This window comes from Phasianus colchicus, chromosome 11 (assembly GCF_987193195.1).
Source record: "Phasianus colchicus chromosome 11, bPhaCol1.hap1.1, whole genome shotgun sequence".
NCBI lineage: Eukaryota > Metazoa > Chordata > Aves > Galliformes > Phasianidae > Phasianus > Phasianus colchicus.
In genome coordinates this window covers 15706258-15724218 of record NC_143446.1, presented here as the reverse complement: position 1 = coordinate 15724218, position 17961 = coordinate 15706258, and the positions used below count along the sequence as shown (strand labels likewise).

The window sequence follows — 17961 nt, the reverse complement described above, 5'->3', positions numbered from 1 at the left end:
TAGATCTGTAAATGATTGTCATTCAGATGGTAAAGATTTGGCACTATCCTCTAAACAAAATTTTTCTTAGGCTTTGAATTTCAGTTCACCAGTGTATCACTGGTCAGTAAGATGACCTTTTGGAGTAATGGGTGGAAATTAAGTCTGAAATATTGAATTAGGTAGTAGCAAATTTAGGTAATTGCTCTCCTCTTTAAGCTTTTTCCAATATTAGATTATTTTGGCCATCACCCTTATTTCACATATGATGAGTAAACAAAAACAAGCGGAGGATGATAATACCTCCTCTCCCTTGTTAATTATGCTTATTTTATTACTGATTCCATCTTACATTAAACTATATACAATTGTGCTTATCACAAATGGAACTTAATGCTTGCAGTACTTTTCCTGTTGCCAGAGGGCTAGGATACTTCTTTTTTCTTACTACCTAATGCCATAATAAATATGCTTATTTTTCTCCTGCAGTGTTTCTGTGCTTTAAATATGTATTCCTCCATTTATTGTTTTTAATTTTATCATTTCACCATTTTTAAGCCTTAAGATGATAAAGTCCTGTCTGTTTCAAACTTGGTTAACTTGATTTTCTAGATCTGGGCTTTGACAGTGAATAAGCTTTTGCTCGGAAGTCTGCCATTAGTCAACCTTAGCAGAAACGAAACATCAGAACCAATTCAAATCCATTTTTTTCTCTGTGGCTTTTCTTTTTGCACTAGGGTGATACTTGTTAATATTCCAGATATCCAGGGCCATACTTGTTCATCTATGAAGTCCCACTTACATCTACAAAAGAACTTACGTGTCCCTTAACCTTCTGCAAACCCTTTGCTCGCCAGCTCTGCTCCTTGATTTTATTTCACCTGGATTTCAGACCTGTTATCAGATGTCTATTAGAAGCCAAAAAAAGCCCTGTTATTTTAAATGAGATAGTAGTTATTTTCATTATGTGCTTTATGATATTCTTTTCTTTGCCAAACCGAAAGTGCTTCCATAAATTAGTCTAGATTTCTGTAACAATTATTTCCCACCCAGCTGTATCCTGGGTGATGATCACAGAATCGTAGGGGTTGGAAGGGACCTCCAGAGATCATTGAGTCCAACCCCCCTGCCAAAGCAGGATCCCTACACCAGGTCTACCATAATTTTCTACAGAGGGTCAGAAAATTTTCAGTTTCAGCAAAAATCTTCATACTTCTTCTATCTGAGCTGGATAATGGTTTGAACAGCTGGAGAACACTGCAATACTACTGGACTTGGTTCAGATCAAAATACTGCCAGATTTGCTGCTCCTTTACATGGTTCTGGTATTGGTGTGAATTTATGTATTTATGGTCTGAACTGCAATATGTGTTGTGTTTAATGCAGCCCTACAAAACGAAACAACAGCTGAGGTCTGCAAGTCTTAGAAGTAGAGCAGAATTGTTTAATGGTGACTGTCTCGGAAACATTAATTTTGCTAAAAATGCAAATTTTCAGCTAAGAACAGCTAAGTATTTTTACTTAAATCAGTAGAAAAGTTTTAGGTGTGGAGCTTCATTAAGAAATCTTTATGAAACATGTCAGAATCCCAGCTCGTGAAATATTTATGCATGTACTCAAATGCTAAGACGGCATTAGCGCAAGCTTGAAATTAAGGAGATAATGAGCTGTTTTGATGAAAGTGTCAGTATTGTGAATTCATGCTCATCACTCTCAGTTATTATGAAGCAGAGATGACTGCTGCTGATGTGATGAGGAGCACCGTGGGAGCAGGGAGGTGCCTGAGGCCGGGCAACACATGCACATCTTATGCTTTTGGGTCAGTTGGTGTCAGGGCCTCTGTCCTGCCCCGCTGCTGCTGCCAAATGTGTAGAAATTGGGCCAGAGCAGCTTCTGATTTCTTTCTCGTGTGTTCCCATTCTTTCAAAGCTGTTGATTTGGAGCCCAGTGACCACAGTGTGATGGGCTCCAGATTTCTTTCAGCTTTGCCCTCTGCTGTAGTGCTTATCAATTCACGGAATCTCACCGAGCACGATGGGCCTGGTTGTAAGGCTGTGCTTGGCAAAGGGCTGACTGACAAATCACGACCACATGTATTACATTATGAGTGGGTTGACACTTCTTCAAGTGATGATGGTGATGTGGCAGTTATCTTTACTCTCTGCATATTTATTTGTGAGTTGGTTGGGTTTTTTGTTTGTTATTTTTCATTTATGTAGGTTTTTTGTGTTTTTATCAATGCTAGTTTATTTGGGCTTCTTATTTTATTCTATCTGAATTCTTATTATGTTTAAAAAGTCATATCTTCTATTGTAACTCTCATTCCTCAGAGTGGATTATGAGTCAACTAATGTGCATTCCTCACTTTTTCTGTTCTCTATGCTAAGCACTTATTTTTCAAAATCTCTACAGTTCAATAATGGACAAAAGAAGCAGAATTTGTCAGTAAGACTTTTTTCTTTCTGGCTTGTCTTCCTGATACCTAATCTCAAAGAATGAAGTTTTGAAATCCTTCCAGGAAAGCAGGTGTGTGTATTGTTGCAGCTAGGGGTGAGAGCAGAGTTGGTTCTTAATGACTGCTTGACTTCGACACTACAGATTGCATGAAACCTGTTCTCTGAATTGCATTAAAACAAATGGTGCTGTGGTATTCAGTCAAGAACTTAGGATGCAGTTGAACTGCCTGAATCTGCCAACTTCTGAAATATGATTATAGATATTAAAAAAGTGAGAGAAAGCAAAGGAAACTTGAAACCAAAAAAAAAGGTTATAGTGAAATGAATTTAGTGAGATTTTTCTTTCCTTTTCCAAAGTTTATAGTTTTTTCTAAACTCTGGGTCTATTACAGAGTAAAATCTCCATTAAAATTAATGAGAACTTACGTTGAAAAGTGAAACTCTTAAAGGTTGGAAAATATCACAAATAAGATGACTGATTAAATGTAAGACATCGATACAATTAAATAATTTTAATGTGGAAACTTTTCTGTTTTGGATATCTGGCTTAATGTGCATATTTTTTTCATTCTAATGGCTCTTTGTTGTATAATTTATCAGCTTTGACCTTATATATTTAAGTGAGAGTACCTGATTACTTTTACTTGGAGGCTTAAAGGTGCAGTATTAAAAGTGAGCTTTAGCGTAGTTGTTTTTTTATCTAGCTTTAAAATTTTTATCACTTGTGGAGTATGTAGTAATGGCTATGAAAGCAATTAATAACAACACTGACAGAATCAAGAGACTGACTAATTTATCATTATAGATTTTAATGAGGCTTATAATCTTGGCAATAAATATACAATATATCCAAAACCATGGAGTCATGAAAAGGATGATTTATTTAACTTTAATTCTAAACTTGTCCATAAACCAAAGCCTATGGAAAGTAGATGTATAAGAACATAATTCCTTTTTGGTTTTACGGGGCAGAGGAGTGGGAATAACAGGAATAGAGTTTAAATTAAAATCAGAATAGGGATGGAGAAACACAAATTGATTTTTTTCAAATTTGTTCTAAAGGTGTTTAAGCACAGCAACAGTTTGGTAGATGTGGGAGGAATCTTCTTGTGGTCAGCTCTCATTCCCCATCTCAGGCTGTATATTTGGCAGAGCTTGGGGAATGATCTTAGGCATCCCTGGAGTACTCAGAATTTGGGAGCAGCAGGAGTGGCAAAAACTGCTGCTTGGGAAAAGTTGTCTCAAAGTTTGGGGCAAGTCCATGTAAAGAGACCTAAATATGAAAAGTTCTTAGAGAAACTTGAAGATTCAGTGTTCAGTTTGGGAATTATGTTGTGCTACTATTTTTAACTGTTATTGTATTATGCTTATTATCCATCCTTATAGCTTTTATGCTTCTCCCTCCCTTCTCATGTTAAAGCAAGTACATGAGAGTGACTCTGGAAAATAATGTAAAGAATAGTAAGCACCTGGCAGGATTCTGCCTGAGCAGTATGGAGGAATTGCTGTTCTTTTCTAAAGGAAAGCTAGAAACTCCTGCAGTAGTGTTTAAAAAAAAAAAAAGTCAATAAAAGAGGAAACCCAGGAATGTAGTTTCTTTGCTGAGAAGGAAAGTTTTTACTATCAAATCAGATAAGGTCAAGTCTGGGAGTTGAGTTTGTCTCTGCCTTCAACATCTGAGTTCTCCTTATGAGCCTTAAACTGCAGACACTATTTGGGGGAGACTGGGAGGTTATCCAGAAACCTTAAAGGGCACCTTTGCGTATCAGCATTGATGAGGAAGCTGAAACAGGAAAGGCTTAGAAAAATCACAAAGCAGGTTGGACTAAGTGTTTGTGGTCCCATTTGGGTCAGTGAGCAGACACAGCTTTTGCAAGATGTGAATTAGGCCTGTCCTCAATGTGTCTTCATCACACTGTTCCCATGGGTTACTTCCATCTCTTCTGCGGTGTGTCCTAACCTCGTACAGGAGAGATGCCCGAGTTTGGCCCTTTTCCTGTCACCAGTTGCCTTACACTGGGGCAAAAATACACAGATGTAATACTGAATCAGGCTCTGCACTTTCAAGAGGTGCCAACGCTAATTAATTTTCACAGAACCCCTGCAGACAGAGAAGCTGAGCTGCGGAAGGTTGCATGGTGAGAAAGAGATGTCATTAGGATGCTGTGTGAGGCCACCTCCTGCTCAGCCCTGTGCTCTCCCTGCTACGTGTGCTGCCATGCTGGAGTGCTCTGGGGTACAGATCTGTTGTTCAACGGGCAGGAGTGAGGCCTAGTGCTGTGCAGGCTTACATTCCTTATTCTTTAGAGCAGCTTATTTTTGGTAAGCTACAGCACGCTTTAATGTGATTGTTAACACGGCTAATTTGCAATCACGCAGTTGTATCAATAATAATGGAAAGTTGTTCACAGGTAATAAATTAACATACCATATAACAAGCAGAACTGTGGTTCTTAGTATATTGTTTCACGATCAGGAATTCAGTAGTTAAATATACACAGCAGTGGGCTGAGAACAAGCTGTTCATTTTTGCTGCAAGCATTACCAGTGGACCAGAGTAATCATAGCTCCCAAAAGCAGGACTGATTTTATTGATTCTAAATAGGCTTTCATTATAGAGCTGAGCCTGTTGCAATTGCAAGGAGCAGCTCTGCCATTGGTATGCACTGTGCTGACTGCAGGGAAGGAGATGTGTTGCTGAATGCAATGTGGAGGATGCTTGTGCCTTAGAGTTTTGTATTCTGTTCTCCTGAAACAATGGTATTTAGTTGAAATCCAAGTAGTTATGACTTTTTCCTCTATTCTTAGAGGAAATGTAAGAAACAAACATGGTTGGACCCAATTGCAGTAGTGAAATTTTAAACTTGGGGAATTACAGGTCTATTGTAGTTAATGGCATCTGGCTTAGGCATGAGCTGTACTTTGGTCTGTCTAAAATATATACGTATAAGTACATATTTGTATATACATAATTTTTTTCTGCAGGGTAATGTAAAATGGGTATGCATATGTGTATATGATTCAATAAAAAAACTGTCAAGTCTGAGATAATAAAGCATTCAAGTTAAAATTAGTTAGGAACACATTCTGTTACCAGAAACGTGTCATTAATCTGCACGGAGAAGTTTTCAATTGTTTGCTGCTAAACTGGTGATGACACTGAAGTCTTTCTTATTATTACCTTTAAGGTTAAAGAAAATTTTGAATCTGAGGCATCACATCTGTGTGCACATTAGAAACAGTCTGTGGGTTGTTTTTGTTTTGCTTTTTTCATTTTCCAGAGTTTATGTCACTGGATGTAAACAGAAGTTCATTGGAGCCTTAATTACCAAATGCAGTGCTGTTGAAAATGTTGCACTGTGCTTTAAGGGAGTGTAAAGACACGTTGTTTCTGCTAGTTTCTCTTCAAATGCAATACTAATAACTACACAACCCGCCCTAAAACATTTTTCCAACCTTCCTACAGCAGTTTGGAAGGCTTCTAATTGAAATTAATTACAGCTTTTTGTTTTTAATAAATGTAATACTGACTTTATATACTCCTTTTTAGTTCTTGTTTGGTTTTGCTAGTGCCTACAAATGAAGGTGAAGGTGAATTAATTGCCTTATATATCCCAGCTAAAACCACATTTGTCTTTTGGGGTGGATTTTCATAGCAATTTGGGAACTCAGGCAGAAGATGGCATTCAGACAACTTTATGTGAACGTTTCAGGAAACCAGTTCTTTAAATAAAATGGTGTTGTTAAGTAGTGAATCAGCTTGGTAAGTAATGAATGATCAAGCCTAGTTACTGTAAAATAAGATCTGGCTGGTTTACTTCATTTTACAGAGCTTGGGCAAATAACTATTGAATTAAATTGCTTCCTCTCGGTTTCCCCAGGGCAAGCAGAACCTGCTGTACCGTGCTCTGCCGAGCTCCCACATTGATTAGTTCCTCAGGTCTAATCTTTACGTGGTTATGCTTACTTTCTAGTGTGCTTATTTATGCTTTTGATAGTTGTTTTTCTGAAGTCATTGCATTGCCTTGATAGTCCTCTAGTGGATTCTAAAAATGTAGACGTTAATTCCTTTCTCTGTCTTCGTTTGTTGGAGCCAAATGAGGATAATCAACGCTACATACTGTGCTGTTAGGAATAAAAAGGAGCTGCTGGCCTAGGATCTGTGCACAGGGGGGTGATCAGTGCTTCCCTAACTGACATCACATCTCACTGATATCCCAAACCCACCTTGTCGATGTGGTCGGCACATAAACGGATCTAATTAAATGCTTGCAGCATCTATTAGTGATATATTAACAATACTGTATCAGATTCTTTATCACAGCAGCTACTGTAATATTAGGGCGTACTGCTATAGCTTGGAAAATGATTTATAGTTTTAATTCATCTTAATAATTTGTGTGCTTAGAAAATGCTTGATATAAAACTTTTTGTTGCATTTAAATTTCCTTGTTATCTGCCTTGGAGTGGCATGAGTAATAGGGAGCTGAGAACATATATTCAAATGCATGAAGTATTTTCAAGGAGGCTTTTAAGGTTCTGAGTGATATATGTCAGGTGTTACTGAACGGATAAATACGTGGAAGAATTTGGGCTTGAGCAGGTTGGAAATCAGTCACTCTTGATACAGTGCCTCCAATAGCTATTTTAAAAATACATTTCTGCCTTAATGCACAAAAAGGAATATTTATTTCATAATATTTATTCTGTCCTAAGATACAACTTGCTTTCTATTCAGTGAAGTTTATGTTACTGGAACTTTGAAATGATGCTGTGTTAGAACTGGTCTTCACCAAAAAAGACTGTGCCTCCAAACTTGTATCAATCATTTGTGAAGTCTTTGTATGTAATACGAGCCTAGGAAGCCTGTGTTTGTTTAACAGTAAGTATATTTATATCCTCTGTGCCATTTAAGCAGCAAGTCTGTCAATTTAATGTGAAATTACCATGTTTTCTTGTGTACTTGTAACAACCAGTTTGATTCAAGGTGTGACCTCATCCAGACATCGCTGCAGCCAGATCTCCCCAGAATTCAGAGGGAACCAAGTCAGTCACAAAACAAAAATGTCGTGTTCATATTAGGGTCTCACATTTTGCAAATACAAATAGTATTTTGGCCACTGAGAGTAGTGTCAATATATATAAGCATCCCATAGCTGACATTTATGGTTCAAGAAGTGCTTTGGAGTTTGTCTGGGTTTTGGTTGTTTTTCTTCTTTTACTCAGAAGGATGTGAGGAACACTTTGGTTTTGAATGTGGATCTTAGTGCAGTTAATTCTGTCTCTGTGTCTTGCTGCACTTTCTTGTCACTGTTATACTCACATTACCACAGATTGAAATGATGTCTCGCCTCTTGAACAGGATAACATGTTTTCACAGCTAGGGCCCTTGCTCTATGGTTACCTGTCCTTTGGGGATGAAGATTTCTTCTTTTATGACCACATCCATAGTGTTGCCTACACGTACTCAGAGCAAGGACTGGAATTTATTATCCTTGATGAGCATTTTTGTTCAGCATTCAATACAAAATATGGCTTGATACATCTTTTTAAAAAGCCATGCTAGAGTGTCAGTTGTCAAACTGTGTACTGGTGATACGGCTTGTTGTGCAGGTCATGTAGTATTGATAGCATGATTTTGGTCTAAATACTGATGTATTTATCCAGCTAATAGGTACTGTCTGTTTATTCTTCAAAATCTGGTTTGTTTTTCTTTTTGCCAGGTGGCTTTACAAATGGTGAATTTAATTTTCTCTTATTGTTTGAACTTCTCATTGCTTTTAAACAACCTAACCTGGAAATGCTTTTTAAACTTAAAATAACAAGCTCAGTAAATGGCACATGGTAGAAGAGCACTATGTTTTTCTTTTACAGAGGCAAAAGAAATTGTTCTGAAGGCACAGATTCTGGCTGGAGGGAGAGGAAAAGGTACTTTCAACAGTGGATTGAAAGGAGGAGTCCATCTAACCAAAGAGTAAGACTTGAAAATTGAGAAATTATGCATAAACTGCTTCTATAGTAACATCTAAGCTGTTTACAATAGCTATGTAGGTGTCTTCTAGTATCTTTCAATAAGCTAACCTTCTTCCTTTGTTTGTAGCCCTAAGACTGTTGAACAGCTTGCTAAACAGATGATTGGGTACAATCTGTCAACAAAGCAAACTCCAAAGGATGGTGTGAAAGTGAAAAAGGTAAGGTTTTGCCTCTAAAAATTAAGAACTGCCTAGCTGCATTGTGCATTAACATACTGGCGTGTATGTCAGATTTTTTTCCATTCCTTTACCAATGTCACAGTGATTTCATCCAGTTGATGAAAGAAAAAAACATAACTCTTTGTGTACATGTGTTTAGTCTACCCATTTCAGTATATGAAGCAGTGGAAAAATATTTTCATTTTTGCCACCTGTGATGCACAGAATCCTTTCTCATTGCTTCATCCTTCATCGATGTGTACTCGATGCTGACAGAACTCCATATGAGTTCTACATGCTCACTGACTTTCCACTAAAGGAAGTAATAGATACCTGGTAATTTGCAGTATAATGATCTTTAATTCATTCACCACAAACTTCGGGAATGAATGTGTCATTATGTGTTGATCTAAATAACTGAAGCATAGATACCACTTCAAGATTTACTTCTAGCTTGATGAAAGTCAGAAAATCCTATTCATTACATACCTAGTATATATATTTTGTCTTGTTTCGTTTTACTGAACGAAGTTCTTCAGACAGGTGTGTAGTTTAGACCCACACTGTATCTGATGCCAGGAGATAATTTGGCATGAGCTGAAAGGAACTGCAGTTCACTTTTTAATATATTGTGAACAGCTTGGTATTAGCATAGAAGGGGAACACTTATCTGGAAAGCTGCTGTCTAATGAGGGCTGCAGGAAAGTGCTCAGATGATTCTTCTCTTGGGGAGCACAGACAGCAAATTACCATCACTCCTGATAAGGCGTTAAAAGAAATACTAGATATTAAACAAAAGGAACAGTATGAAGGTATATCTGTTAGAGATTGTGATGACACTAAGGATATTAAAAAGGTGTGTGTGTGTATATAATTTCCCATATGAAGGGACTGTGCTTTGAAAACATATTGTAAGAGCAGCTTTCCTTTATAAATTATTTGATTCTGTCATTTTCCCATAGTTAAACTACTTAAAAATATATCAGTACAGGACATTTCCCTCTTTTGTCTGAGTGCAAGTCTGTTCATTCAATTGCATATTTCGCTCTGACAAAGAAACTTCCAGTTTTTCTTTGAAACTGATAAAAATGAAAGAAAAGTCTGATTGATTATTATTTTTCCAAACAGAAATTATATTAAGATGCCAATTTACCATGTACAGAATAGCTATTGAGCATATATGAAGCTTACTGTGAAGTCTGTGCTGCTCAATTTCAGTGGTATAGGACAGTAGACTTGATAGCATGTTTCTTTTGCTACTAAGATATAAGGAAGCATTGCAGGAAATACTGTAAGCATTTTAACTGGATGCGGGATAAATCTATGCCATGCTTCTGATGAGAAGTGGATCATCTATTGTCAGACATTATACACTGAGGATACAGTTGAATTTTGAAAGTCCTAGCCTAATTTGTATGTTTGTCACACATTACTTTCTGCAAAGCAAACAGTGAGCTAGTGTCAAGCCAGGGAGTGGAAGTCACACAACTTTAGATGTATTAGTAAGGGAAAAAAATCTTTTTTCGTACGATTACAGTAATATGGAACAGAAAATGGAGTTTTCAGCTTGCTTTCTCAGCCTGTGCAGCTCGTACAGAATTTAAAGTGTGTTTGTGTGTTTTCAGATTGATGTTCCTTAAATAAATAGCAGTCTCCTCAGTAACTTCATAACTTGGAAGCTGTTTTGTAAGTTTACATAAAATCCTCTCGTGGCAGCTTGGAATTTGGAGAGCCTGGTTATCTGAGAAGACAGTCTTTTCTTATCATGACAACCTGAGAATTTGCTACCTGTGTTTTTTCCCCAAGCAATAACAGAATTAACGTTTTGAATATTTGATTCGGTATAAAAGAGCTGTTACAGTTACACTCAGTAAAGTAGATGTGACATATTTTCAGGTGATGTTTTTAAGAAGGAAAACTTGAAGTTATCAGGAAGTTTTGGGGAAAAATTATTTTTCCCTAAGGCAGCTTTAAAATATAAACCAAATGTGGTAAGCTAGCTAATAATACTTCACATTCTTTGTCATAAGCAAAACAGGCAAAATATCAGATGCATTAATGGCTCGTATATTCAATTGCACCACTCTTAAATGTTCATCAATGCATTCATTTGCTTTAGTTTTGTCACATGAATGGTGGGTAGGCTTTAACAAGTAGCGTTTATAGACCTTGAATTCCAGTTTACCTGCTTTTGCTCTACATCAAACAGGGAGGATGGTGTAGGAAAGTAACTTTTTGCTGGGAGACGTGACACATTGCACAACAACAATTTGTACTGGCTGCTGCAGGGTAGACAGACTAACAGTAATTTGGTGTGGTAAGACAAGTGTTTGGTGATGTTGGCACTGTTAATTGACAATGGTGAGGATAATAATTTGGATCTGAAGCAGCAGATAACAGATTTAATTGCCTAAATCCCCCATGCTATGATGAAATTGTAGTTCTTAAGGTTCATGCTGATTTCCTGAGCCAGGCCTGGCTCCTGATGGCTCTGGAAACTGAACTAGTCCAAGAAGCTCCAGTAGGACCAGGTGCTTTTGTTTAACTTGTGTCTAAAGCAATTGACTCACGTTTTTCAGATGCACTGATACAGGATATGTATGAAGGTGAAGCTACACGTGCAGGTAAAAGGTTTGATTGTGACAAATCCAGATTGTTTTGCTTCTAGTTTGATGAATAGCAGCAGGTAGCTGAGCTATGTGTCTGAAGTGGGCTTCTAGCATCCCCTTATTGAAGCCTTCAGTAGGCAGATGCTTGTAAGAAATGTGGTATGGTAGTTTTCTGTATTCTTAGTTTGTCTCCTTTCCCTGAGTTTTCTTTGGTCTACTTTTGAACAGCTGATAGTTTGAGTATTGCTTTATGTTACCCTATGTTATATACATAAAGCAAGGAGAAAGCGCAATTACTGTAAATAATATTTTCTTCCAAGTCAAAAGAATAAAGAAATAGCATCTTTCCTTCCATTCTGACCACAGAGGGTTTCATTTAATTTCTTGTCTCTTACTTTTTTTTTTTCCTGTTTTGTTAAGATGTACAATCTGGCAGAAGGTAAGTATATTCTTTTTTTATGTACTCAGAAGTAGAATGTCAAAAAAGCAAGTTGGATGAAAGTACAGTGCATCTTTCTTGTTTATAGTCCTTGAACTATTAAAACCCCAGAAATATTTCCTTGATGGAACACATCTTGCTGGGTAGACAGTTTCAATACTGTAGGTGTGCGGTTTCCTTGTGTGCTTCAAGAGTTTGAACTACTGACTGATAGAATGAATTTCACCTTATGCTTCATTCAGAGTGATGATCTTTGTCTACGGTCATTTTTCAAAACCATCACCTGATAAGCAGACCGTGTAAGAAAGGCATTGCCATTTACTCTTTTTAAATTGTATTAATTTTAAAGAAGTGTTTTCCATAATTTCTGCTGCTTCCTTTGAAAGATACAAAATAGTAGCTCTGCTAAGAGAATTATTGTTGGAAAGAGAACTGTAGTGAGAACTGAAGTGCAAAGGTGACTGCTTAGCTTATAGAATGAAAAACAAAATGGTAGAGCAGAGCCTCAGTCTTTGCACTTGAGACTGTGGCATGTTGTGATCATAAGAACAATTGCTAACCATTATATGCAGATGTGTTTTTTTTTAAGATGAAGAACATTTAGGGGAATTTGGTATTCTTCCATCAAAACACTGAATTTCCTGAGACATTTTCCAAGCTGTAAAACTACTTAGTTTACTGAAATGATTTTTAGAGTTTCATCAGAAAGCCGACGTGTGAAAGATCTGAGAGTTCTCACTATGTTGATACATTAAGGAGATAAAGCTGTGTTCAGATCAGATGGTACCAGCTCAATGGACCACACAGAACTGTTCTGTTTTCCTCTCCCTTGTATTGATTTTTAGGTGATGGTTGCAGAAGCACTGAATATTTCAAGGGAAACGTACTTCGCAATCTTGATGGACAGAGCCTGCAATGGACCTGTAATGGTTGGCAGTCCACAGGGTGGTGTTGACATAGAAGAAGTTGCAGTTACTAGCCCAGAACTTATCTTTAAGGTATTGAAATAGTATTTTAGATCCAGCATTTTCCTTATCAGTTATCGAAAACAATATATCATTTTTTCCTTTTTCTTCATTCATGTCGCTTCCAAATATGGAAAGAAGATAGCAAGAACCACAGAAATTGCATTTCACTAAATAAGGGGCTGAACATACCATCTAGTAAAGCATGAAGTGTGCACAACACTTTATTTATGTCAGTATTTGTCTGCAGCTTGATTGCAGTTGGACTGGTTGATCTTGTAGGTCCTTTCCAACCTCTTGATTCTATGATTCTGTGATTCTAAGAGTGTAAATTTGGCTGTTACATGATATGTTAAACCTAACACATGAAATGTTTTATGAGTGAGTCAGAGCTTTGCTTTCAGGAAGGTACACAGTTCTTGCACAAGTGGGTCTTTGCCAGTTTGATTATTTTTGTGTTTTTTTCTAATTGATATACTTGTTAATTATTTCTTACTACCTGGATGACTTTTGCATTTGCAATACAACTGCTCTAATTGTTTTTTTAACATTGATTACATTTAAGAATTTTTTTATGTTACTGAGGCATGATAATGAGTACTGAAGCTGTTCGTCTGGGAAAATAATTGATACAAACAAGTATAATTACGCAAAAAAATTATAGAAATATTTAATGTATATTTTGAAATTATATAAACTTCATAGTGTTACTGGGCAGTGACACCATCACTTTGAAAATATTCCAGAAGATGTCATAAAAATTAACAGACTAAATATTCGTCAACGCCATCTGTACAGTAATTAAAAGTGAAAACTGGTGTCACATTGTCTTGTCAGCATGCCACCCTGAAGATTTACATATTTTTTTTGGAAGGACTGTTTCGTAGATAGTGCGGCAATTATAACATACCCTATAGGCAGCTGCTATAGCCTCAGTCTCAGAGAAACTGGCAAACAGCCATATTTTAATTACTAATTTGCAAATATATACTAAGTGTTTTCCTTTTGAAGTTATAAATCTCCATTCGGATTGAATATTTAGTTATATTTATGCATATCATTGTTACAGGAGGAAATAGATATTTTCGAAGGCATACAAGATCATCAGGCACTGCAGATGGCAAAAAATTTGGGATTCAAAGGACCTCTGCAACAGCAGGTGACTTGACTCTGCTTCCTCGGTTTTTACTGAAGACATTTTAGCTAAGCTATATGGTGAATGATTTCCAAATGGACACAAGAGGCTAAGTTTCTATTAGATCGAGACCGCTTTGACATTTTAGATTCTAAATTGTACCCATACTTGTCATCAGGATTTAGCAATTTGAATAAAGTTCTTGTTGTTCCAAATCCTTGGTCTTAGAAGCAATTGATGACAAGCTGTTACACCGTGTGAAATTCTTTTGGTTTCACTGGAATGCTATTAGAGTTTAGTGGATAACATGGGTGCTTTTTTGGAAGTACTACTTTCCCTTAACATGAGGAAAAGTAGAAGTGTATCTTTTTGTGTAACCGAAACTTTTTTTATTACTTGAACTCAAAAATAAGCTGGACGGCTAGCAACTTGTTGTATTTTCAGTATCTCTTTTACTATATTTATTGGAATTCCATACAGGACACAAGTAGTCAAGAATTTTGCCTTTATGTATCATTTTGCAGAGAAGAAAAAGCTTGTTTAGTATAACATTGATAACTGAAAGACAGATGCAATATTAAGCTGCTTTTGCCTGTTTTTTTTCCCATAGTATCAAACTGTCATTTTTGTAGAACTCTTTTATTTTTAATTCAGCAGTTTTAATTATTTTCTGTCCCAACTGTGCAATTAACAAATGAATAACCATTAAGTTGATTAACACACATTTGAAGAGTTGGCTGTATATTTAATGAGGAGGAATGATTTTGTAGAACCTTTCAACCCTTGAAGAGTTCTAGTAGTTAATAATTAACAACTGCACATGGACTTCTCAACATTACATTTAAATAATGCTCCGGTGCGTGCATTTCTTTGTTTGTGCTATCAGCTCCTCAAAGGAATTCATTGAATCGTAGGGACGTAGGTTTTTTTCAGATGAATCCTAGTGTTTACTTATGCATTCAGTACTTCAAGGTTGGGATTTTATGTGTTGCCTTGAAGAGGCTTGAAAGTGAGAAATGGTGACATTAAACTCCCTGATTCTCCCTGATTCAGTGAGGTGCTGAAAGGTAGAGCAGCACGTAATAAAACTTAAGTAATTCTGGTGATGTGCCAGGACAAAATATAATTCTTTAAAGAGTCTTAAATGTGTTGGTCAGAAGGGATGTCTGGAGGTCAGCTAGTCCATTCTCCAGCTCAAAATGGGGCCATGGCAAACGTGAGATCTCATCAGCTGTGACTTCAAGCCTTGACAACCTCTAAGACAAAGACTTTCCCTGACCACACTGGTCGCTGTTCTCCAGTGTTGTAGAAGCTGTCTAGTGAAAAGTGTTGGTTTTCTTTTGTTTTTCCCAGTATTCAATTTAAACCTTCCCAAGCCACAGCTTGTGGCTGTTGTACCTTTTTGGTATTGTCTGCCCCTAGTAAAAAGAGTTCAGTTCCGTCATCTTTTATAACTGTTCTTCATGGCAGTTACAGGCTGCTATTACATTGATCCTCAGCATCCTCATCACCAGAGTAAGCAAGCCCAGCTCCTCAGCCTCTCATTGCAGATCACGGGATGACCAAGAACAGTTTTGGAAGCCTTCCTACTGAACTGTCAACCTGGGAGCATGGAGTCCAAAACTGGACATAGTGCTTGAGGTGCAGCCTTATCATCACTAGCAGAGTAGTGTAGAGGGACACAGGGTCATCCCTCAACCTGCTGATCACGTTCTTGCTGATGCATGGCAGCACTGGGTTGAGTCATTCTGTTTATAATGTTTTCTCTTGCACATGCAGTTGTGGGGGGAAAACTGACTTCTCATTTGCTTATTATGAGAGGTCCCAAATGTTTTTTGTTTGTATTCTTCAAATGATCAGTAATGAAGGAACAAATTTGAAGAGTTCTTTATTAGTGTACTTCTTCATCTGCAGACTCGTTTCAGCTAATAGCTGTGTAATGAACCAAAGGATGGCTTTCTTAATGCAAGTTTGTGTTGCTGTTGTTGAAGACTAAGCTGTTCTTTTAATGGAAGAATGTCATGTGAACAAGTGGCTTGATAGTTAGTAGACAGTGGCAATACTTTGGTCCCAGAGGTAGTCACAGAGAGAGGTGGTGAGAAGCAATAAAGAATAAGCAAGCATATCTTTTAGGGAATAAACAAGCATACTTCTGATATAATTTCTTGAAAACATTTAAGAGTGATGTGGGAAGGAGAAATGCATCTTGTTTCTAAAGTCACTTATATACATGTACTGCTTTATGGTTTCTGAATTCAGACTGATTAATGTGCACACAACTTAGATCTCGGTGTACTGGAGAATGTGTCATTATAAACTGTTAGGTACTTCTGAAATTCAAGTTGTTCATACTAACCATGCTGTTTTTTCGTAGAAAATCTTGTTCATGTAGTCTTTAAATGCACATTTACTAGTGTTATGCAGCATCATAATGCTACTTTATAGCTATTTTAGGTAATATTTATATTTATAATTAAAACAGAAATAAAAGCCATAATTATCTACAGGCAATGTGCAATTTAACACATTTAAAAATAATCAATATCAGCTTACCTCTGCCTTGAAAACATTAACTTTTATTTTTCTGTGTGGTAATTGTAAATCTCTTGATCAAATTTAGGCAGCAGATCAAATTAAGAAGCTTTATAATCTTTTCTTGAAAATTGATGCCACTCAGGTTGAAGTGAATCCCTTTGGTGAAACTCCAGAAGGGCAAGGTAAGAAAATAAAGGAAACAAATGAATGTCTTAGAAGTCTTTGTTTATGCAAACTATAAATTAAATTGCATGGAAGATCGTGGCAGCAGCTTTGCATTAATTTCATTTTGTAATGTAATTTAAGCAATATTCATAAACATTCCCACAGCAGATTTTACATTTCAATATCTTTTGTTATTTAATTCAAATAATGGAAGTATCAGCTTCTACATGTTATGCATGGTAAGAGACAGCAACGTTTTTCACTCTTCTCATACAAAGGGTTTTTTCATTTTATTTTGCTTTACTGTTATTTTTTATATTATTTATATTTACTGCTAGAATTACTGAGATTGTGGGGAAAAAATAGGTTAATTTAGGTTTATAAACCTATAGGAGAGTTAAAATTCTAAGTGCACAATTCCACAACCAACCAGAGAACAGGAGAAATTCCAGCTGAAACTGTTAAATCCTTTAGGAATAACAAGGGTAATTGATCTGCTCTCCTCTGGAATGTATGTCTAAGAAGAAGGTGCAGGGAAAATGAAAGCTGATTTAGCTTTCCCATTGTTCTGCAGGTTGGTTTTCCAACTGAAACCAGTTAGCTTGGTCAAAGGCAGAGAGAAGAGGAATTAAAGAGGCTGTCTTAAGTATATAACTACAGCAGGGCTGATCCGAGTAGATCTGAGTTACCACCCTGCTATCAGAGATGTCCTGGAGGAGGCCTTGCCTAGAGTAGTGTAGAATTTGAGAGAAGTCTTTGATAGTGGGAAGTGGCAGTGGGCATTTCTTGAGTACTCTAGTGTTCTTAAGTGGGTTTTTAAGACAGACAATTCCAACTTTTCATGAGCTTTAGAAAACACACCTACAGATTAAAGTGGAAATCAGAAAACGTAAGGAGAAAACTTTGGCCCATTTTTTGAGACATTAGGAATGCAGCTGTTTGCTCTTCTGGAAACTAAGATCACTGCTTTGTCAGTTAAGACTCTGAGCTCCTCGCATTAGTCAGTAACAACTGAAAAAATTGGTGCTTTTAAAGTACCTTTTGTGCCTACAGCTAGTCTGTAAAATAAACAGCTTTTCACTAAAAATCCATGTTTTGGCTCAGTCGGTCAGGAATTCATAAGCCTGTGGCCAGAAACAATGTAATTTCTCCAGTTTTCTGACCTCAGTTTTTCCATTTTTATGAACAAACCAAATGCTAACAAATTGGCAGAGAATTGTCCATAGTTTAACATGAAAATTCTGCTAATCATGAACTCTGAAAGTTGGGGGATTTGTTTGAAATCTTTCATCTCAAAAGGTGCTACATTCAGTCATAAATGCAATACTTCAGTGCTTTAAAGTGACGTATTTAAAACAAATACAGCAGAGAAATATTGTTTTACATATGAGAGTAATTCAGTGATGATGGTAATAGTGATCAGAAGTGTGTCCAGGTTGCTTTTTCTTGCTGTTTTATTTTTTGACTTAATGAACTGAAGTGAGATT

At 36.7% G+C, this 17961-nt stretch overlaps 1 protein-coding gene across 1 annotated transcript in view; it reads left to right on the top strand.

Annotated features, from left to right (window-relative positions):
* The window catches only part of SUCLG2 (succinate-CoA ligase GDP-forming subunit beta), a 101443-nt gene that overhangs the window by 38158 nt on the left and 45324 nt on the right, over nt 1–17961 (top strand). Inside the window, exons 3-7 of the mRNA XM_031606058.2 lie at nt 8310–8409; nt 8536–8626; nt 12520–12672; nt 13709–13798; nt 16395–16491. Coding sequence (XP_031461918.1) covers nt 8310–8409; nt 8536–8626; nt 12520–12672; nt 13709–13798; nt 16395–16491 — 531 coding nt within the window. The remainder of the gene's footprint in view (nt 1–8309; nt 8410–8535; nt 8627–12519; nt 12673–13708; nt 13799–16394; nt 16492–17961) is intronic.